Raw genomic sequence first — 22,289 nt, forward strand, 5'->3', positions numbered from 1 at the left:
TTATTTATATGATGGTATTGCATGCAGCAGGTGACCAGAGTCACTCTCTTCTCTGTCATGCGATCAATATATTATAGTTCAGTGGCTGGATTACTAATTATTTTGTTCAGCTGTCAAACTCTACTAGTCTTCCGCTCACTGTTCCATGTTCAAGAATGAAATAAGGAGAACGTGAATTAGAATATGACCATGGCTCGTACCTTCAATTTCAGCACTTTGAATCTCTGTGAGGCCTGGTTTGTAGAGTGAGTTCTAGGGCAGTCAGGACTACACAAGAAAACCCTGTCTTGAAAAACCAAAAACAAGAAAAAAGAATATGGAAATAGAACCTGACTTCTTTGTTTTTCATTTCCTAATTTCATATAACTGGGTCTATTGATATTGACTTGACTTTACTTCCCAGATGTGTAAGGCAGGATAGAAATAATTGCAGAGAATGTTAGGAATTAAAAACATTCCTACTTTATTGTGGGTTTATTTTCCCCATTCACTTTGAGCATTACCAATCACAAATGAATTATTTTAGGGTTCATGGTTCCTCCATTAAAGGAGCCTGGTTGTTATTCAATAACAGTTATATTTTAGTTTATTACTATGGGGGAGGGATAGGATGTTTGTTTCCAGAGTGAATTTTACTGTATTTCCCAGGCTATTCTGTAACAGCTGGACTCAGACCTCCCACCTGAGCCTCCAGCAGCAGTCACTCTTGAGGAATAATAGCAATTATTCTTTCTTAGGACCCAATTCTTAGAAGATCTGGAATGTATACTGTAGCCATGGCTTATTGTGGCTCTGGTAACAATAAAGCTATTCGACGCCTGCTGCATGTTGCTGTAAGTACTCTGATCTTTTTCAGGGGAAAGGGAAAGGAAGGTGGACAGCAGAGGTGTCTTAGGGTTTTATTGCTGTGAAGGGACATCATGACCAAGGCAACTCTTATAAAGGACAATATTTAATTGGAGCTGGCTTACAGTTTCAGAGGTTTAGTCCATTGTCATTATGGTGGGAAGCATGGCAGCGTGCAGGCTAGCCTGGTGCTAGAGATAGAGCTCAGAGTTGAAGTTCTACATCTTGATCTGCAGGCAGCAAGGAGAGACTACCACACTGGCATAGCTTGAGCATCAGACAACCCCAAGCCCACCTCCTACTGTGGCACACTTCTTCCAACAAGGCCACACCTCCTGGGAGTGCCACTCCCTATGGGCGAAGCATTCAAACACATGAGTCTGTGGGGGCATACTTATTCAAACCACTGCAAAGAGGTGTAGGTTAGGTACACTATATATATGACTATCATATATACCATCATCAGTGGTCTCAATTTCAGATTCCAGTTCATTGGACACAATAATCCATAATTCAGCACTCAGTTTTTAGAATGAAATAGAACAGTACTGTGTCAGCATGCATAGTCTTCAAAACCAATCAAGTGTAGTTTCTACAACTACCCCAAGGGGCATTCTCATTTGTAAGAGACAAGATTAGATGAGAATATTTGGTTATCATAAGATAGGCAGATCTAAAGATCATCAAGAAACCACTTTTTCTAGCCAGTGAGATTAGCTTTAGTACCACTAATGGGAACATGATGGATTTCAAGAGGTCTTCTACACAGAAAAATCTGATACCCATGCTTTCCAGCAGGCTTTTCCAGTCTTCTTGATCTTGTAGTTTATTAAGAATAATGTTGTGAGTTCAAGTAGTTTTCATTCTAGACAATGGGAGAAGGAAAAATGACATCACTTCCAGTGCAGAAAGAGTTAAAATTGATACTTACCTCTTCTTTCAAAAGACACTCTTGTCTCACATTATTGATTAGAGTTTGTGCTTGGTCAGTGTCTTAGTTAGGGTTTTACTGCTGTGAACAGACACCATGACCATGGTAACTCTTATAAAGGACAACATTTCATTGGGGCTGGCTCACAGTTTCAGAGGTTCTGTCCAGTATCGTCGTGGCAGGGAGCATGACAGCACTCAGGAGGACATGGTGCTAGAGAGGTAGCTGAGAGTCTTCTGCAGGCAACATCAAGAAAAGAGTGACACTGGCCCTGGCCTGGATGACTCAAAGCCCATCCCCAGTGACATCCTTCCTCTAACAAGGCCACACCTATTCCAACAAGGCCACACTTTCCAATAATGCCACGCCCTGTGAACCTATGGGGGCCATTTTCACTCAAACTACCACAGTCAACATAGTATGACTTATAGTGTAAACATTTATATTTTGCTTCCTATTAGAGTATATTGTATGGAAACAACATTGAAGAAATGCATGAGTGTTCCTTATAACTCAAAAGCTATGATGCAGCTGAATTATTCCTAAGTAGCTCTGAACCTTAAACTTCACCATGCTAGAAAGGCATCTAAGAACTTCAAAGTGGAATTCTAAGATTTTGGTTTTTGTTTTTTTAAGTTAAGGAAAGGGGGGTTTTGTTGTTTTTATTTTTATTTTCTGAGACAGGATCTCTAGTCGCTAGTCTTGAATGTCATCTGTAGATAATGTTACCTCAAGCTCACAGAGACGCACCCCCTCTGTTTCCTGTGCTGAGATTAATGGTGTGCCAGGAGAGACTTTCTAAAGCCTACATGTGTCATTATTTCCTAAATTTATTTACTGTTATACTTAAGCTTTATAATAATTTTGATATACATAGTAAAGAGAAAGACTTAATGAAGAAATACTATCAAGGCCTAATTTATATTTAATGATGGGGAGTTTGTATCAGTTTATTAATGGAATGTGTGTTATAATCACTTTAACTTTCCCCTAGGTAAGTGATGTCAACGATGATGTCAGAAGAGCAGCAGTAGAGTCTCTTGGCTTCATTTTGTTCAGGTAATAATTTCTAACTGCAGATTCTGTTTGTCTTCCAATTCTTAAATAGAAACTAAAATGCTTGACCATGTCTAAGCCCAGGGTGAGGACAATAGGGTTAGTTAGTTAGTTCTGTGTGTCTGAACAATATTGTGGGTTGAGAAGTAAAATAATGTTTTTTCTGTTCAGTTTTCCTTACTATCTATGTGCTTGTTTTAATTTTTTGCCCACGTATTTCCTGTGGTTCATACATGTAAATCCCCAGTTTCAGCAGCAGATGTCCCCTGTGAGCCATCTTTCATTAAACTCTTCATACTCTGATCTTCAGATGGTGCAAGTGAGTCAGATGAGTTCTGTGCTTGCCAGTGTTAGCCAGGCTGGTCCTGAACTTGGGCTCAAGTGATTCTCCTGCCTCAGCTTCCTAAGTAGCTGAGGATGCATGTGTATACCCTGCATGTGACAGTTGTTCCACTGAGGGGCCTTCGAGTTGTTTTCTAAAATACGTTGTTGAAGATGTAGGGCTAGGAAGTACTGAGCGACTATCTTGGTAAGACTTCTTTGTAGATGAGGAAAGTTAAACGTGGTCAAGTACTTTAAGTGACTAGAGTTAAACAAGTTCTCTAAGTTTTACTTTAATGCATTTTCTCCATTTATTATTTTTAAAGGTGAAAGGAACTTAGAAATCAATAAGTACTCTTTTTTTTTTTTTTTTTTTTTTTTCCCCGGAGCTGGGGACGGAACCCAGGGCCTTGCGCTTGGTAGGCAAGCGCTCTACCACTGAGCTAAATCCCCAACCCCAGTACTCTTTTTAAATGTTTTGTTACACTTACTTTTATCTGTAGACATGTATGTACCACAGTGCACGTGTGGTGCTGAGAGAAAAACTTACGGGAGTCATTCTCCCTGCACCATGTAGGTTGCCAGAGTTCAAACTCAAGTCATCAGGCTTGGCATTAAAGTGCCTTTACCTACTGAGCCATGCTATTGGTCCATAGTGCGTATACATTTTTAAGCTAAGGCTATCAAATTTCATAATAGTTAGCAAACTTCCCATTACTGTGGAGCTGCATGATGCGCCTCCGACTCCAGACAGTCTGGTGGCAGATAAATCTCTTTCCCTGCCATGTGCTTCTGTCAGAGCTGTATCTTCTTGAAGAGGCTCTAACAGAATATGGTTGTTCTCAAACTTCCATGTTGCCCTTAACACTTGAGAAGTATGTGTCCTGGTGTCTAAATTCTTGTGTTTTCTCATGACATTTGCTTTCAAGCTTGTGATCTATTTGTTTTTGTTTTTTGTTTTTTTTTTTAATTTTTATGTGTATAAGTCTTTTACCTACACGTATGTATGTGCATCATGATGTATGCAGGGCCCACAGAGGCCAGAAACAGGCATCAGATCCCCTGGAACTGTAGTTACAGGCAGTTATGAGCGACTGCTGTGGTCGCTGAAAATGGAACCTGAGTCTTCTGCAAAGCACCAAATGCTCTTAACTGCTGAGCCAGCCTTCCAGAATCCTCCATTTTGTCTTTTCCATTTTTCCCACTAGAATCACATTTTGGTTTCTGAGTCAGGTTCTTGCTGCAGGCTGGCTTATAACTCATTATGATTGTGTAGTGCAAGATGGCTTTAAACTCATCCCCATGCTGCCTCAGCCTCCCAAGTACTAGGACTACAGGCATGAGCTCTGGTGACTCTGGTCTCTAGAGAGCACTCTACAGTCATTTAGCTTATACCATGTCTAAAGAATTTTTTAAAAATATTTTTGATAAATATCAAAAACATTCATTTTTTTCTTAAATGAAATTATCTTTGTGTAAAATACTTATCTGAACAATTCTCTTTATTCACAAGCTAGATCATGCAGTTGTATTATTTTTATTCTTTCTCCAGATCTGTAGGCTGTTCATTTCTTTATAATGGTTATGATCAGTAATAAAAATAGGCCTTGGGATGTAGCTCAATGCTAGAGCAACTTACTACAATCCGCAAGACCCTGAATTTGATCCCCAGTGCTATCAGAAGACAAAAACCATAAACAAAACACAGGTTTAAAAGAGTAGACAGGCATCTTGGCAGTACATGCCTGTAATCCCATCCTCAGGAAGATCATAAGTTTAAGGCCAACCATGGCTACAGGTATCAAGATGTCCCTTTCTTCTTTTAATGTGCATGGTGTTTTGCCCACATGTGTTTCTGCACACCACTTTGTTGCCACCCTCAGATCCCTTGGAACTAGAGTTAAAAACCTATAAGAACACCTAGTACTCCTAATCACTGAGTAATCTTTCTGGCCCCATCAAATTATAGATTTCTTTAAAGAAGTCATAAAATAGAAATTATAAATATTGTAATAAATAGTGGTAAAAGTTTGAAACTATATTGTTCCTTTTCACAAATGGTTGATATTTATGTTATATTTTCAGTCAGTAGACGATTCTGGGAATGCTAGAACGATCTCATTAGCTATAGACAAGGAGGATTCTTTTTCAGTAATAGTGGAGCTAGTTCATAGGTTCTAGTATTATTTTTGTAGGCGTGCATATATTTGAGTGGTAATAGGAATCTGTGAACAGTATTGAGCATGTTGGGTAGCACTTTGGCAGTATTCCTGGTAATTATATGTTTAGAGCTTATGTACGTGTTTCCTGGTCCATAAAGTATAGTATAGAGCTTTGAATATTATCAGTGTGGTGTCTGACAAGTCTCCTTAGGGATAGTGAGGGGCTCAGTTATAGGACACTTGTCTTGGCATTCATTAGGCTCTGGATTGATCTATAGCATCAGAAAGGGAGAAAAATAATTTGCTGTGACAAAAATATAAATCTTAACATATGACAGACTCATCAGATTGCAACCTCAAACCAAAGAAGAATAATTTTTTCTGTGTCTGGCTTTTGTTTTATTCTTTTTTGGGGGTGGGATAGTATAAATTATTTTATTTTTTTTTTAACTAAACACATCTTTATGCTATTGAAAGCATTGAAACCACTAGGGGGAAATACTTAATGCTTTAATGATAAATGAATTAAATGAGATATACTTTGAGTGGCAGACGATACAGAGCCAGTGCATATATGTAACATGTTGGGGATCTGTGCATTACATCCAGGTTTTAGGAAAAGATTCTACCACTAGAGGAATATATGTCTGATTCACTTATACCAAGATTTTCCCTAGCTCATACATTTCATAAGATAATCATCCTAAACTCAATTACCTAGAAAGGCTCAGTGACAGAGCAGGTGGATGAAATATAAGTTCGGGTCCGCTTGAAAGCTAAGGCTTGTCTTTGTTGCCACTTCCTCCAGCCTCAGTATGTTTACCATTTGTATGACTAGCATTGAACAGATATGTCAGCAGTCAGTAGAACTGACTACCATTTACTGATCCCTGTTAAGAATTGCACAAAATGTAGGTGCAAAGACTAAGGTGAGGTTAAACTGAATATCATTTCTAAATTAGTCAGCTATCCAGTTGGACTCATTCCCACCTGTATCAGTGCAAGATGAAATAACAAACAGTAAATGAACAATTTTGTTCCAGAAGTTCAACCACGTTATTGGGTAAATACAGGGAGAGGTAACATGGGTTTATGAGATCTCATACTGTTTAGGTCTCTGGACTGAGGTTCCATAGTTCCCATTTTATCATGTTGATTCATACCTTTAAGGAACATAACTCAGTTCAAGAGCCCAAGGACAATTTTGTTTGCTTTCTCCTCCACCTCTTCCAGTGGACCTGCCTCTGCTCATCAAATGTCTGTTAACAAAAGTTCTGTTACAATTGCCTGCATCTAAATGCTGTCCTCCCCATCCCTTCTGTCAACATAGCTTCCTGACAGGAAAAGTATGCCTACATTTAATTATATCACCACTAAAGTCATTCTTCCCTTACAGCCAGATATGATCATTGGGTTTTTTGTTGTTTGATTTGGTTTTAGGATTTTACATGTGTATTCAGTATGCAGCAGATTTTTCTGAGTTTTGCATTGTGGGGGTGTCTCACTGAATCTGGAGCTTACTGGATCAGCAGGACGAGCTGACCACCAAGCTCAGGGATCCTCCTGTCTCTGCCTCCCCTGCACTGGGATCACAGACAGGCAGCACTGCATCCAGCTCTTATGTGGGTGCAGCGGACCACATCAGGTCCTCACTGCTGCATGGTGAGCACCGAACCATCCCGAGCCTGGTTGTTGTAGTCTTGGCTTTGGCCTCTTGGTCCTGTCATTGTTGTTTGTGCATTGTGCTTTTAAAAACATAGAGAGTTAACGTTTTTGTTTCGTTTTATTTCTTTCTTAGCACAACTTTACACACAATTAGGAACTTAAAAATTTTTTGACATTCTTTTCTTTTTATTTTTTTATTTATTTTTTTTTTTATTTTCTTTTTTTCTGGAGCTGAGAACCGAACCCAGGGCCTTGCACTTACTAGGCAAACTCTCTACCACTGAGCTAAATCCCCAACCCCTTCTTTTCTTTTTAAAGACTGAAGTATATCCACTTATTTAATTTTGTTCCATTTGAATACCAGAGTAGGGAATGCTTTTGTTTGTAGCCATACGGAACTACTATACCCGTGCGTTGAGTTTGTTTAGATAAGGAAACTGGACAACCTTAGTGCTTCACTCTTGCCTTTTCCTTGGTTTGCTTGCGTCCTCCTCATCCCCTCCCTCAGTCAGATGAGGGCTGCCCCATTCCACTATATGTAGCTGACTTGGTCTTCTACTTTGTCACCATCGTTTTCAGTGAGAAATGTATTGAGGAGAATGATGGATGAAGACTGAATGGTTGAACTTCGGAGCCTTACTGGGCTCTGGTACATGGCAGGGTTGATCCCATTTCGAATTCCATGTTTTGTGAAAAATTTAGAGTTTTCTACCATTGAATTCCCAAAATAGAGTGTACTAGAACACTTTCTAAGCACTTTTACTGACTTTGTGGCCTGGTAATTGCAGGTGATGTACCTGCCAAATGCTTCCCGAAATGTCTTATTGAAGAGGGTATAGATCAAAGGATTCACTCCCGAGGAAACGTAGCCTACCCACACAAATATCTGCAGGAGTGTTTTGAGAGTAGTCTGGTTGCAGGAATCACACAGAGCTAAAGTTACGTTTGTAATGAAAAAGGGGCACCACATAAGCAGAAAGAAGAGAAACACAATTCCAAGGACCTTTGAGGCTCTCTGTTCATTAGAAATGGTCTGGGCTGGTTTTTTTCCTGCTGAGGACATTCTTCTCATCAGTGTCTCATCAATTGAGTTAGGTAGAATTTTATCCTTGTGAGAGCCATCCAGCATCGCCATCTTTTCTGGTGATGAAAAGGATGAGTCTTCCCTTTGGAGAACTGTGGACACAGTCCACCGTGTTAGGCGTTGAGGTGGCCTGTTTCTGACCAAGTAAGCTTTCTTCCGCAAAGCGTGAATGGTGAGAAAGTAGGTGACTATCATGATGGTGAGAGGTGCAAAGAAAGCAGCCAGTGACCCAAAGAGCATGAAACTGCCAAAGCGGTCCTTTGTCAGCTCACAGGTGATGTTGTGTGCGTTGACCACATCAGCCTCTATTCCTTTAATAGGGACTGGGATGGCGATGCCTAGGGAAGACCAAGTAAGACGAATTGAGTCATCTCGGGACCTGTTGTTCTGAGAGTAACACAGTAACTTTATGCCAATGAGTGCTCTGTAATTCCTGAGACATCAGTTCCTCAGTTCCTTCGATCTGTTCGGGATTTATCAACAGATCCTTGACAAATGGAATCTAACTGAGCAAATGTGCTATTTTCCATATTGGAAAAGAATTTAGACAAGGCTGATATCCAGAGTGGCTAATTTACAGAGGATTTGGAGACTCTGTCTTAGTTTTCAGACGGTATCTGTCTATCAGTTATCTCTGAGGTTGTACAGTCTCACCTAAGAATTTTATCTTTTGGTATTATGAGTGTCTTGTAATCCTAACTTTTTAGAGAAAACAAAATGCTCTTTCTTTAAAAGTTGCTGCCTAAGCCGGCTGTGGTGGTGCTCACCTTTCTTTTATTCCCCTGCAGCAGCACATTAGGTCTGCAGCCCGACACCACAAGTATTCACTTGATGGGACATAACTGCTGAGCCATCTTGTCAGCCCTTTTCCTTTCTTTTCCATGTAATCTTTTTTATTCTTTTTGGGGTATTTTGGGGTTTTTTTTTTTTTTTCAAGACAGGGTTTCTCTGTGTAGCCCTGGCCACCCTAGAACTCTCTCTGTAGACCTAGCTGGACTCAGACTCAGAGATTCGCCTGCCTCTGCCTCCCAAGGGCTGGGATTAAAGATGTGTCCTGCCAACACCTGGCTTTTGTGCATATATTCTTATAAGCTTGCACATTGTAGATGCTTAATAAAAATTTGATGTTTATGGAGTCATGTCACCCAGCTTTCGTTTAGATAAGTTCTAGCTGACAAACTATCACATATTCCTGCTCTTTTAGGAAGTCTGCTGACCCCTGACCTACCTTGCTCTTTCCCATTCTGATCATCTGCTGTTTGACATACAAGTCTCTGTATCCTGAATGGATGTTTCCTTCTTCCCGTGCCAGGGTAGCAACATGCCTCAACTTTACTCCTGGGTTTTTCAAAACTGCTTGGGCTCTAGAGCCAGTGTTTCAGCGATGTGGGGGTAATTTCAGTATCTTTCTTGCTTTATTGAGCACATATTTACAGTGATTAGAGAGAAGTAAGCAATAGGGTTTTTTTCCTCCTCTTTTAGCACTTCAGGACTCTTGTTTTCTTCTTCAAAAAAATGTTCTTTCCACTGGGAAGCAGTAAATCCCAGTTCATGTGTTACAAATCTGTGAGCCTCTTTTTCTGGTACTAACTCAGGAGAGCTTTGAATGAGTGCCGCGCTCATTTGAGGTACCCTATCTTTGAGTGTTAATGATGAAAACAGACTGACAAGTAGCTCATAGCCAGCTGAAACTCCAGTGCCCTCATCTACCCTCCTCAGACACAGGCATATACAAGGTGCACACACATATGTGCAGGCAAAGCACCATACACAGAATAAATGCTGATCTCTAAAAAACAAAACGATGAGCTCAGAAACAGAATGGATTAAAGGAAATTGATTTCTTTCTAGAAATCATTTCTTTTTTTTTTTTTTTTTTTTTTTTTGGTTCTTTTTTTCGGAGCTGGGGACCGAACCCAGGGCCTTGCGCTTCCTAGGTAAGCGCTCTACCACTGAGCTAAATCCCCAGCCCCTAGAAATCATTTCTAAACATTGGCTTAACATCTATTGACAGTTAAGACACTAAAGAAGATATTTAACTGCTTTAATCTGTACATATGGAAACTCAACTTACTGGGTAAATTTATGGTCTTTGCTCCCTGCATACAAAATTTGTCAAGGTTGGCTTTTTCCTCCTCTCTTGTTTGTGCTGTCAGATGTGATTTACGATGCATTTCATTTTTGCTGCTTTACCTTGGGGGCTACATTCCTCATGCTAGTTAGACTTTGACCATTTATTGGCAAATATCAGCACCTTGAGGATTAAACTTCCTGAATATCAAAATTAAAGTGGGATGGTAGCTCAGTAAACATGGGTTTATTATGAAGACATGGGCTTTCTCCTGATATAGATTTTACTGCTGGCATAGTTCAGAAGCTGCACAGTAAATATGATGTAAAATATCTGGATATCAGTGGATTGCTTTGACCTCTGGGTTTTCCTAGGTACCAGACCTGGCATTCTAGCCACATAGAAATAGAGGCTAGACACTCTACCCATACCTCCGGCATTCCCCACATACCTATTGAAATTAACCATACCACCGTAATCTTGACGAATGCAGTAGTCCGGGAATTGCACTGATTGGCCTGAATTGGCTTTTTGATGGCTATATAGCGATCCAGGGAAATGGCACAGAGATGCATGATGGAGGCAGTTGAAAAGAGAACATCAAGGAATAACCAGGCAGGACACAGGGCCAGTGGGAGGGGCCATGTAGCCTCTGGAAGAAAAAAACATTTGCTTGTAGAATGGCAATTTTCAGTTTAATCTTTTTTCCCTAATCCTTTTTAAATGACCCTTGAGATGTCATTGATGTTGCAAATGAGTCAGTTCAAATGTAATTAAGTCTTTGACTATGTTTATGGAGGAGGGCAGTTATCAAAATTGAAATCTTAATTGAAAACATTCTATAGAACTTTGTGTGCTCTGACCGTGAGTAGTGAATGGGGAGGATATCATCTGGGTCACTGATGGAGAAAGCAGGCTCTGATTACATATGTGTGAAAAATGCAGTGACCCACATCCCTACATGATCTGTATGATGAGATTTTGTAGAAAATACCCCAAACTATCCCTGGGTTTCCTGGTATGAGGTAGACACTCAGAATGTCTCATGGGTAGGAACAGTCAGAAGCTGGGGAAGCTTGATGGTGAAGTGCTTCCATGCAAGCATGAGTATCTGAGTTCAGATCTCCAAACCCATATACAAAGCCAGCTGTGATGTGATGGTCCTCCCAGTACTAGGGATCTGTACTAGTACAGTGCCTGGGATCTGCTGACTACCCAGCCTGGTCAAATCACTGAGGTCTGGGCTCAGTAAAGAAACCCTTTCCTCAAAAAGTAAGATGGAAAGAGAGTGAGGAAGACACCTGACGTCAACCTCTGACCACCACACAGATGCACACACAAGGAACTCATGAGAGACCTGTAGATGGTGAAAACCTATGTAATTGAAGTTTCCTAGCTGGAGCATCCAGTTTTCTGTCAGCAGTGGAAAGTGACTCTAGTCAGAACTGACAGTGCATTCTCTAACCACCTAACATTAAAGGCAAAGAGTGGAAGGATGAGAAGAATCACTGATAGGAGAGTGTCACCATGGAAACTAAGGGGAAGCCAAACCTATATCCTGGGCTCTGAGAGGAAATAGGAAAATACTCGTGTCTGAGCTATCGGATGAGGTAATCCCTAGAGCTCCTAGAGTCCCTATAGTCCCAGCTGCTGTGGAGGCTGACATGGAAGGGTCACTTAACCCTGCACCCAAATCTAACCTGGACAACATAGCAAGACCCTGCATCAAAAATGAAAACACTCAGGAACATGTGTGTTGCTAGAGAGGGAAGCCAGTATGCTAGGCAGGGTTTCTGCTACTGATATTACCGCTTGAAATTCTGTTGTTGTTGTTGTTGTTGTTGTTGTTGTTGTTGTTGTTGTTGTTGAGGAGTTTCTTGGGTTGTTTTGTTTGCAATATCGCCATAGACTCAAGCTGGCTTAAAATATGTGACCCTTTTGCCTCATCTGGCTGTGGTATTTTATTCTTAAGTGCACACAGTCTCTGTAGAACTTTTAAAATACTTTGCTACGAATTTAAACTTTCCTGTTTAGCTGTTCTTAATCATGTATTCTTCATTTGAAAGTTAAGGTCTGGAAAATTCTAACCATAAATCTTATAGCCGTGAGCAGGAAGCCACAGAGAAAACATATAAGAAGTATATGTCTTTGGAATTTGACTCTTTGACCCATGATATTCCTCATTATAGACTAAAAAGGAAAGCTTTCTAGTACTGATTTAATTAGGCCTGTGAAGCCTTGTTAGACTTATTTTTCAACAGAGTTAATAGATTTATGAACACTTAATTTTGGAGCAGAAGTGAGAATTAAAATTAGTGAAAATCGGGGCTGGGGATTTAGCTCAATGGTAGAGCGCTTACCTAGGAAGCGCAAGGCCCTGGGTTCGGTCCCCAGCTCCGAAAAAAAGAACCAAAAAAAAAAAAAATTAGTGAAAATCATATTTTAATCAGAAATATCTGACAGTGATAAAGAATTTTAAGAACAAGAATGTATGAGATACGAGAGATAGATCTTTAAGATTCTACCTTGTGAAATACTAATGCATATACGTTTACAAAGGCAATATAGTGACACTAAATTAATAAAAATCTTTTGTTAGAAGCAAGAAGGGGAGCTGGAGAGATGGTTCAGTGGTTAAGAGCCTGGATGCTCTTCCAAAGGCCCTGAGTTTGATTCCCAGCACCCATATGGCAGCTCACAACTGTCTGTAGCCATCAATCTGGAGATCTGACACCTTTTTCTTTAAAGATTTATTTATTTATTTTGTATATGAGTACACTGTAGCTGTCTTCAGACACACCAGAAGGGGACATCAGATCCCATTACGGATGGTTGTGAGCCACCATGTGGTTGCTGGGAATTGAACTCAGGACCTCTGGAAGAGCAGTCGGTGCTCTTAACCACTGAGCCATCTCTCCAGCCCCTGACACCTTTTTCTTTTTTTTTTTTTTTTTTTTTAAGATTTATTTATTTATTATATATAAGTACACTGTAGGTGTCTTCAGATACACCAGAAGAGGGCATCAGATCTCTTTACAGATGGTTGTGAGCCACCATGTGGTTGCTGGGAATTGAACTCATGACCTCTGAAAGAGCAGTCGGGTGCTCTTAACCGCTGAGCCATCTCTCCAGCCCCCCTGACACCTTTTTCTAACCTCCACAAGTACCAGGCACCCACAGTGCATAGATCCACATGTCGGCAAAATACACACATATTAAAATAGGATTAAGAAAAAAATCTGGGGCTGGAGAGATGGCTCAGCCTTTAAGAGCACTGGATGCTCTTCCAAAGGTCCTGAGTTCATTTCCCAACAACCACATGGTGGCTCACAACCATCCATAATGGGATCCAATGCCCTCTTCTGGTGTGTCTGAAGATAGCTACAGTGTACTTATATACATAAAGTAAAGCTTTAAAAAAAAATAATAAAATCTGAATTGCTGGTAGAGAGCAGGAAGGGAACTACAGGCACGGTGGCATCTGTTTGTAGTCCACACAGTGAGGAAAAGCCGGCCTTGACAGTGCGTCAACACCTGGTCTCCCAAACAAGTCAGCAACTTAGGAAAGTATGAGAGGGACCAGGGATGTCATCATAGTGCGGCACCATGGAGCACACAGGATGCATCAGACGTGATTTATAATTACAGTTACTGTGGGAATACGGTTTGTTCCACCTATTTTCAGCAGAACTTGAATTGGATATTAATTAAATTTATAGAAATTTAAACAGCAAAGATTTAAGCTTAGAAAATGTATAAGAGAAGTTAATCAGGTACATAGACTAAATTAATAACTACTTTTCTTCAACTTTCACATAAAATTTTCCTGAAAAAACAATTCCACCTACCCTGTACCTACCTACCTACCTACTGGCACCATCCTAACTTGAACCAGAGCCCCATGACTAAGCAGGCTATACTCCAACCTACAAACTCCATTTTTAACTTTATTCCTTTACTGTCTTTGAACTAAAGCTAGTAAAAGTAATATTGGAATAGTTGGTATTTTTATGGGAACCCAAATAATTGTAGGTTAAATGTCATAGGAGCAAAACAAGTATTAGTTTGTAGACAGTTTGTTCAACTGCTAATAGTACTTTTCTCAGTGCGAAACACAGCGGGCCTGAGAGGAGTCACTCGACTGCCTCTGCTTGCCTCCCAGCAAGGTCCAGCAACTCTAGTACCTTCTTCAGAAAATAGATCAGTCATTCACCTCAAGGATTGTACAAGTACTAGCTGAGACCTAAATATTCTACCACATAATGTGGAATATATCTTTAATTTAAAAATTACTGGGTTCTGCCTCATCACCCCCAAAATTCTATAGGCTTTCTTGTTAGTCCCATATGCTAATATGATAGTTGGGGTTGTTGGATTAACACGTGTGTTTGAGAAGTGGAGTAGAGTCATGGAGGCCAAGCATGTGAATTCCAGGCTCAGTCCTCTGGGTTCACACATTGCTGCTATGCATTCTGTCATCTCAGACCGGCTAGCTAACCTGGGGTAGAGCCTGACTATCATGCTGCCAGCATTACCTGTCGTATAAGCTTGCTACCGTAGTATATTTATAGGTTTGAAATACAGTAAAACAGTCTGTGTAGGTATTTGAAACAGGGTGGCACAGAGAAAGTACTTTCAAATGACAGTTGTTGTTGTTATTTCAACAGTAGCTGATTAACCAAACCAGCAGTGAAGACACATGTTCAGAAATAAGCCAGATCACCCGAGCAGAACCAGGCTCTCACTGCCCAAGTACGGCAAGAATAGAGTGCAGCTACTTAAACGTTAGCCTGTGCTGGGAGAGGAGAGAACATAAAGTTGGTTCTTACTGCTCTTCTTTATTCCACGGAGGAATAACAGTGTAACTTATGTGCACTGTGATTGGGTTGTACCCATGCTTTTGCTTGGAGGAAGAATATGTTATTTCTAAATTATTTCTTTTTATTAATTGTAGAAATCTGATTTTTTTTTTTTTTAACCAGAAGCCTCTTGCTTTGGTGAGATTCACTGCATCTGACATATGCTTGCCCTTTAGGCAGGTATTTAGTGTATGAAAGAATAATTAGCTGATGCTATGATGTATAGCTCAGTCTATAAATCTGAGTCATAAAATATCTCCCTTATTTTAAGTAGTTAAAGATTGTTTGGAAAAGCTTTCCAAAAGACTATGCCTACAGGGTTCACAGAGGTACACAGTTTAGGAAATTAGCTATTGTGGGACAGCCCTGAATAGCTTTTTAAAAAATTCTAGTGCTTTTTTAGATTTCAGAAAGTGATAATATGGTTCAGAGCTTAGATTCTTAGAAAGCTTCTGTACTGGTTGGTTGGTGTATATTTTTTTTGTTTGTGGGGTTTCAGTGCCTGCGTGCGTGCGTGCATGCGTGTTTTCCTTTCCTCTGAACGTATGGGGTCTTCTGGCTAATATAATAGTGTTTTACATGTTTTCAGCTATTTAGAGCATAGGAAAATTTTTCTTGGCTCTTTGAATTCCCACTTTCCAGAAAAATGCTCATCGCTTTGTTCTCCTATTTCAGAATTGGATAGTCTTTCCAAGTCCATCTCCCAACAATTTTTAATGCACTGTTTGTTCCCCTGCTTTTGGGGAACTGCATCACACTTTGGCTCATGGAGCATGGATTAAACTTCGTTACAATGGGTCTGGAGAGAAGGCTCAGCGGTTAAGAGACTGACTGCTCTTCCAGAGAAGTTCTGAGTTCAATTCCCTGCAACCACATGGTGGCTCACAACCATCTGTAATGGGATCTGATGCCCTCTTCTGGTGTGTCTGAAGACAGCTACAGTGTACTTATATAAATTTAAAAAAAAAAAAAAAAAAAGTTTGTTACAAAAGAGCCCCAGTGGTTGCAATGATTCACACCTTTAATCCCAGCACTCAGGAGGAAGAGGAGGCCTGGTCTACAAGGAGAGAGACTCAGGACAGCTGGGTCTATACAGAGAAACCTTGTCTTGAAAAACCAAACCAAAAACAATCAATGCACAATCAAATGTTATATATTTTGCCTTCACATTTTCAATAATGTATTTGATAAAGAAAAATTGAAGACATTCTCTGTTTCCTACTCAAATATTGTCTCTTTCCCTGTCTCCCTACCTTCATTCCTTCCTGACTTCCTTTTTTGTTTTTCTTTCAGTTGTCACTTTAGTTTTGTTAATTTTTTAAAAAGAATTGTTTATTTCTTTTATGTATATGAGTACACTGTAGCTGTCTTCAGACACACACCAGAAAAGGGCATCAGATCTCATTACAGATGGTTGTGAGCCACCATGTGGTTGCTGGGAATTGAACTCAGAACCTCTGGAAGAGCAGTCAGTGCTCTTAACTCACTCACCCTTCCAACTCCAGTTTTCTTAGTTTTTATTCCACTTATTTTGTTGTGTGTGTGTGTCTGTCTGTGTGTGTGTGTGTGTGTGTGTGTGTGTGTGTGTGTGTGTGTGTGTGTGTGTGGTGTGGTGTGTGGTGTGTGTTTGGGCCATTGCACGGGCCATGCTACATGTTGAAAGTCAGAACAACTGGAAGGAGTCATTTCTCCTCCCACCACGTGTGTCTCAGACATAGCCTCGGGTTCCCAACCACACACTTTCCCCACTTCCCTGTGCACTATCTCACCAATGGCTGGCAGTTTGGAGGTGAGTGTTTGTTCATTTGTTTGTTGAGACTGGGTCGTGCTGTACGGCTCTCAGGATAGCATCTAGTTTGCAGTCCTCCTGCCTCGGACTTCCTTACCCAAGTATTTCTAATGTAGGCATTTTTAGGGTTTTGTGTTAGAGGCCATTGTTTTATGATCATGGATTTTTTAAAATAAAAGATAAGGACTGGAGAGATGGCTCAGTGGTTAAGAGTACTGACTGCTCTTCTAGAGGTCCTGAGTTCAAATCTCAACAACCACATAGTAGTTCACAACCACCTATAATGGGATCTGATGTCTTTTTCTGGTGTGTCTGAAGATACAGTGTGCTTATATAGAATAAATAAATCTTTAAAGTATATACAAATAAAAGATAAAACAGTAAAAATAAATAACACCGTAAGAGTCACATCAAGTGCTTCAAAAGATGAAATGACAGAAAGTGTGTCAAGAGTGTCACAATATTGATAAAACAGAAACTCAGACAATAGTCAATTAACATTACACAAATAAATGTTTGAATAAAATATTCCTCAGTCAAAAACACCAGGGTACTTCATTATTAACTTATGTTTTGTTTTGTTTTTAAGTTTGATTTTTTTTGGAATACTTAACTGTTACAAAGGTTTTTAGTTACTTTAAATTTAATTGAACTTCTTTGTAATAGCTAAGATTGTTTATAATGGTAATTAATCTTTTATGATTATATAACCAAGAACACTTTTGTCTGTAAACTTCAGAAGTTCTGAAGATTTCCCATGCAATTAGAGAAAATTACGTATTGCTACTTTTAAAAATTATCATAAGTTGATGCAAATGTGTTAGTTTAGCAAGTCTCAGTGTCTATCACCTGGAAAGGCTATTCAACCATCTTACTGTGTGAAGTCAGGTCCCCATATACTGTGCCCAGCTTTCCAAGGGTAGCTTGTATCCACAGGCACTGTCTCTCAGAATATGTCTTAAATAATGAGTTCATACTGTGACATTTTCAATGATGTTAGTTCCCAGGTTAGTTCTGAGTCACATTTAATAACTCCTTTGAACAGCATAATTTCTGGTAGCAAAAGTTTTATGTTACTTGTTTTTAAGTATTTGAAGAATGAAACGCTTTTAAAATGGGTTATAATTTAAAACATAAGTATGCAGATGTTCTATATATTTTATGTTAAAATGTTTGTTTTTTTGCTTTTTACTGTTAAGAATATCTTAAGCAACAATTTTTCTATAGAAGCAGTTTTTCTCAGTTCATGGGATGCCTACTGTCTTGAACCTTGTGAAGCGTTTGTCAGCTAACTTGAATACTGCAAAACTTTCCTGTTAAGATTCTTTAACCTAAGCCAGTGATTTACATACCTAGCTCAGAATTTGGCATTAACCAGATGTTTGGTATTTAGGAACTAAGCTTTCAGGTTAAAGTTCGCTTCTGTGAAATTCATTCCATTCTTTATTCAATGTTTTTAATCTTGTGTTAGCAAAACAAAGATAAAGCATTTTTAGCATTTTCTGTATGCCTGGCAGAGCACCGTAGAGTATGGTTTTATGCTTGGAGCTATAGTTAGGGCCGTGGAGTTGAGAATTGGGATCTTATTCCTGTGAGGTCTTTGTGCCTCACCCTTACTCTGTGTCTTTGAGGTTTAGGTTGTTTTAGGCGGTCGTTTCTTGCTCTTTATGGTTGACATGCACCATTAGGCTATTCAGGAGGTTACAGAATTACCGAAGGGAAGGGAAGGGGAAGAAAAACACACCCCTGACTAGAGAGTGCGCTAAGGCAGTGGAAGTTGTGTGCTGTTGCTTATCCCCTCTTGGTTTGCTTTAAAGCTTGGTGAGTGTTCCTGTGCAGTCCTCCCCATCCCACTGCATATGAAGACACAGTGCTTCCTTTAAGATATCTCTGTTGTTTCTCATAAAAATAATTGGAATAGCAGTTTTTTCTTCACTTTTAAATTTAATAAGCTAGTGTGTTCTGGATTTGTGCACTTTACTTCTGTAACTTGCATGTTTATTATCCACATAGGTGCAGTTCTTAGAGGCCTGATCATCTGTAATTACAAGTTATTTATTAGGGGGATACCAGTTTATACCAAGCATTGACTGATGAAGTGTTCTTATAATGCTGACTTTGAAGCAGGGGCCATCACAGTTTCTCAACAGACTCACTTGTGTTTCCTCACATAGCCAGGGATGATGTAACACAGCAGAAATTCTATGCCTACTTTAATATTGTTGTCTTTTTTTATTATAGCAAAGATCTGAAAGTCAAACTATTTTTATTATCACAGTAACTCAGGGTCTGTTCCACTTATTTTATTAACTTACAAGTTTGTTGGGAACACAGATGGTCAGATCCCATAAAAAATATAAACAAATGGAACTTAACTTCTCTTGAGATATTTTGAGGAAGACCATTTCCTCTTGTAACTAAACAACTTTTCTTAGCATGACTTATGTATAGACATCATGTCAAGTACTCAGGTTACAAAGAGCTAGGATAGGAATTTTTTGAGTAATGCCTAATTTTAATTGGGACTAGCTGATTCAGTGATTCTATATTAAAGTCAATAATTTTTTTAAAAAAATATACTTTTTTACTTACTATAATTTTTAGCTAACAAATGCAGAATCTGCAAATATTGCCAACTTAATGATTTTATACAATGGCTAAGGAAGGGTAAACATGTTCCTAAGAAATTATTTTTATGTCCTTTCACATTTATTACAAATCATAGAAAAAAATGAAGGAATGTTCCCTTCAGTGTTTTTAATCCAGGTCCATCTTTTATTTCAAACAAAATAAAGGTCAGCGAGTGTCCATTTCTTTAGTAGTTGTGTTCAGTGGCAGGAACAAGGGGAAATACTTACCAAACATGATTGTTAAGAGAGCAATCGGCATCACAAACAATCCAACCAGCAAATCAGCCACCGCCAAGGACATTAGAAAGTAGTTGGTAGCGTACTGCAGCCTTTTCTCCAGTGAAACAGCCAGAATAACCAGGATGTTCCCGCCAATGGTGGGGATTATTACCGCGAAGATCAGGAGAGCTGCCCAGTGCACTGTATTCCCCTGGTTCTCGGCAGTCTGCTTCATTTCCTCTGCTGCTGATTCTGCCTTTAATCCAGAACGGTCAGTCAAGATCAGGTGATCACATGTTTTCTGCAAAATGTGCTCAGAAATTGTGCTTTGTTCAGACATTTTATAAGATGAAGCCATTCGCCTTTCTGTGACTCAGTCCAGTTCCAGACAGTGGTCAGCATGGTCAGTTGCTAGCAGGTCATCTGCTTTTGCAAAGCATGGTATCCTCCAGACACTCCCAGCCAAGGTGGCCTTCTTTCTTCTAAAAAGATTCAGGTTCTCCAAGATGGGACTGTGTACATATCTGTCCATGTTTGCAGGTAAGACATCCAGATTCTAGTCCTTCTAGAGGCTTAGATTTCAGAAGACTCGATGAAAGACACCAATAGATGTGGAAGAAAAAAAAATTAGCTTATCATGTTTTTTTGGTTTTTTTCATAATTTTAAGAGATGAATTTGAACTTAAATATCAGAGTTTCTCCCTAGAAACAGGGAGGTTGTTTCTAAAAATCAGTAAACACCATTAGAGCTAAGTGCCCCTCCTATGTAGAGCTTAGTACCCCCTCCTGTTTGATAGGATGGTACACATTGTGACAGCACAGCCAGTGCCCACATAGTTAATAATAGAACCCATAGCACACTCCCCGGCGTCTGACCCTTGACTAACTCTCCCCTTAACTTTAGAAAGCATTCAGAATAGCGACTCAAAGCTCTAAATAGTTGCAAGTAAAGGTTTCAGTACGTACTGGCCCACCAAGTAAGAGGCAAGCCCACCTAAGGTCTGAGTAAAGAATTTACCAGCTAAGAACCGGAATCTGTACTTGTAACCATTTGTCTGATGGGTGTTGATTTAAAAGCTTCTTTGTAACTCATTTTATAATTTCTTAAGTTGGAGAGAAAGTAGTACAAAGTATCACTAGCCAAATACTTGCTTTTAGTAGTAATCACTTCTTTCTACAAGATTTTAAATGTAATCAAATCATTCTGCCAAATTTGAACCAGTTCTTATTAAGTTCTTAAGTTTCCCTTTTCCCAATTCCCTTGAGAAGCACTTTTAAGAGGAAGATTATGTTATTTTTTTCATTATACTCACAAATCCCATATTAAATTTGCCTTCATATTTATAATTTTTAAACCACCAAATAGATGGAAAGGACTGTGGAAGCAGAGCTCCTGAAGATTAAAATGGAAACAACAAAAACCCCTTAATTCCATATGAATTTGCTAAATACTTACTGCTTGTCTGCTTCTGGCTTTCCTAAGCCTGCTGTCCTGTGTCTGTTCAGCTGGACTCCCTCCCCTGACAGATCCTCCTCCTGACTTCTCGGAGCCTCAGCGGCTGGTACTTGTAAGCAGTGAAACAAATGTGTTGTGCAGCCGTCTGCCTGCCAGGGAGGTTATTTCCTCTTTGATACTGTCATCATTAGAATATAGCTGCGCTCATTGTAATTCATAAAACCGCTCGTTAATCCTGTTCCAACCAGTTCATGACCCTTATTCAAGTTATATTCTTGTGTGTTCTCTTTGATATTTAGGGGAGAAACTTACTTTAGCATAAGATGGTATTTTTTATTTGAGATGAGGCCCAGGCTGTTTTTCCCTTTTGAGAAAAGAAGATAAAATCTAGAGATTGTGGAATATGTATTTATGGAGATTCTCCCCAACTGGCTGTACAGCAGTTTGCACAGTTGTAATTTCTACCAGTGAGACAGTTCTCATCCAGCCTTACGTCTTTGTTGTGTAGTACGATGCGTTTACTCACATCACAGCCTTGTATAGAAGAGCACAGAAAGATCTGTGTCTGCTTGTATACATAGATTTGGCAGAAACTTTGTCACTGTTCATTCTTAAACAGCATCTGAATTTGGGAGCTGGTTCATTAGCAACTTCTTTTCACATAGAGTTTTAATTGGGAAAAGAGTGTAATGTGTAGTAGAAATGTATTTCTGCCCTCTCTCGGAAAAATAATGTATAAGTTTTCTTTAAACTGTAAAACTGGCTTAACATTAAAGCTCCAGCAGGACAGTAGTGTCGCACACCTTTAGTCCCAGCACTTGGGAGGCAGAGGCAGACAGATCTCTCTGAGTTCAAGGCCACCCTGGTCTACAGAGCCAGTCCTGAGATAGCTAGTGCTATACAGAGAAACAGAACAAGACCAAAAAGAGCCCTCACAGGTCTCTCGGAGTTTAATTGCTTCTTTCTATAACTGATGGGATTTGTGTTTCTTATTAAGCATTTTCATGCATATGCATAAGGCATTTCTATCCTGTTTCACATCCTCTTGCTCTCCCTTGTCCTCCTCCTTGTCACCCCTCTCCTCGTCCCTGCCAGGCCTCTTCTACTTTCATGGTTGAATCTTTGCATCCGCCTCCCAGCAGGTTGTTTCTTTAGATTCTTTACAAACCGTGGGCACAGCAGCAGTGGCTGTAACACTGA

General features: G+C 39.6%; 2 protein-coding genes across 4 annotated transcripts in view; one reads left to right on the forward strand and one right to left on the reverse strand.

Moving 5' to 3' along the window:
• The window catches only part of Psmd1 (proteasome 26S subunit, non-ATPase 1), a 75,251-nt gene that overhangs the window by 24,930 nt on the left and 28,032 nt on the right, over positions 1-22,289 (forward strand). Inside the window, exons 15-16 of the mRNA NM_031978.2 lie at positions 738-833; positions 2,772-2,836. Of these exons, the coding sequence (NP_114184.2) occupies positions 738-833; positions 2,772-2,836 (161 nt within the window). The remainder of the gene's footprint in view (positions 1-737; positions 834-2,771; positions 2,837-22,289) is intronic.
• On the reverse strand, positions 885-21,228 carry Htr2b (5-hydroxytryptamine receptor 2B). Of its 3 annotated transcripts, none has more exons than XM_087565005.1 (4): positions 21,090-21,228; positions 19,643-20,221; positions 10,588-10,788; positions 885-1,711 (listed from the first exon to the last, which is right to left on the reverse strand). In XM_087565005.1, the coding sequence occupies exons 2-4, from the start codon at positions 19,989-19,991 to the stop codon at positions 1,707-1,709; spliced, it is 555 nt and encodes a 184-aa protein (XP_087421131.1). In that variant the 5' UTR covers positions 19,992-20,221; positions 21,090-21,228; the 3' UTR covers positions 885-1,706. The 3 variants fall into 3 exon arrangements, with proteins under 3 accessions (XP_087421131.1, XP_087421130.1, NP_058946.2); XM_087565004.1 differs by lacking the exon at positions 885-1,711 and adding an exon at positions 7,082-8,403 and having other exon boundaries at positions 10,607-10,788; NM_017250.2 differs by lacking the exon at positions 885-1,711 and adding an exon at positions 7,183-8,403 and having other exon boundaries at positions 21,090-21,190.

The sequence above is a fragment of the Rattus norvegicus genome, chromosome 9 (genome assembly GCF_021556685.1).
Source record: "Rattus norvegicus strain SHRSP/BbbUtx chromosome 9, alternate assembly SHRSP_T2T, whole genome shotgun sequence".
NCBI lineage: Eukaryota > Metazoa > Chordata > Mammalia > Rodentia > Muridae > Rattus > Rattus norvegicus.

Excerpts from the sequence above, each read along its gene's own strand:
- Htr2b (NM_017250.2), bottom strand. The coding sequence starts at position 19,991 with ATGGCTTCATCTTATAAAATGTCTGAACAAAGCACAATTTCTGAGCAC. Across the intron at positions 10,789-19,642 it reads TCTCTTAACAATCATGTTTG|AGGCTACATGGCCCCTCCCA; the intron begins GTAAGTATTTCC and ends TTTTTCTTCCAG. Across the intron at positions 8,404-10,587 it reads GGTATGGTTAATTTCAATAG|GCATCGCCATCCCAGTCCCT; the intron begins GTATGTGGGGAA and ends GGTCTTCCCTAG.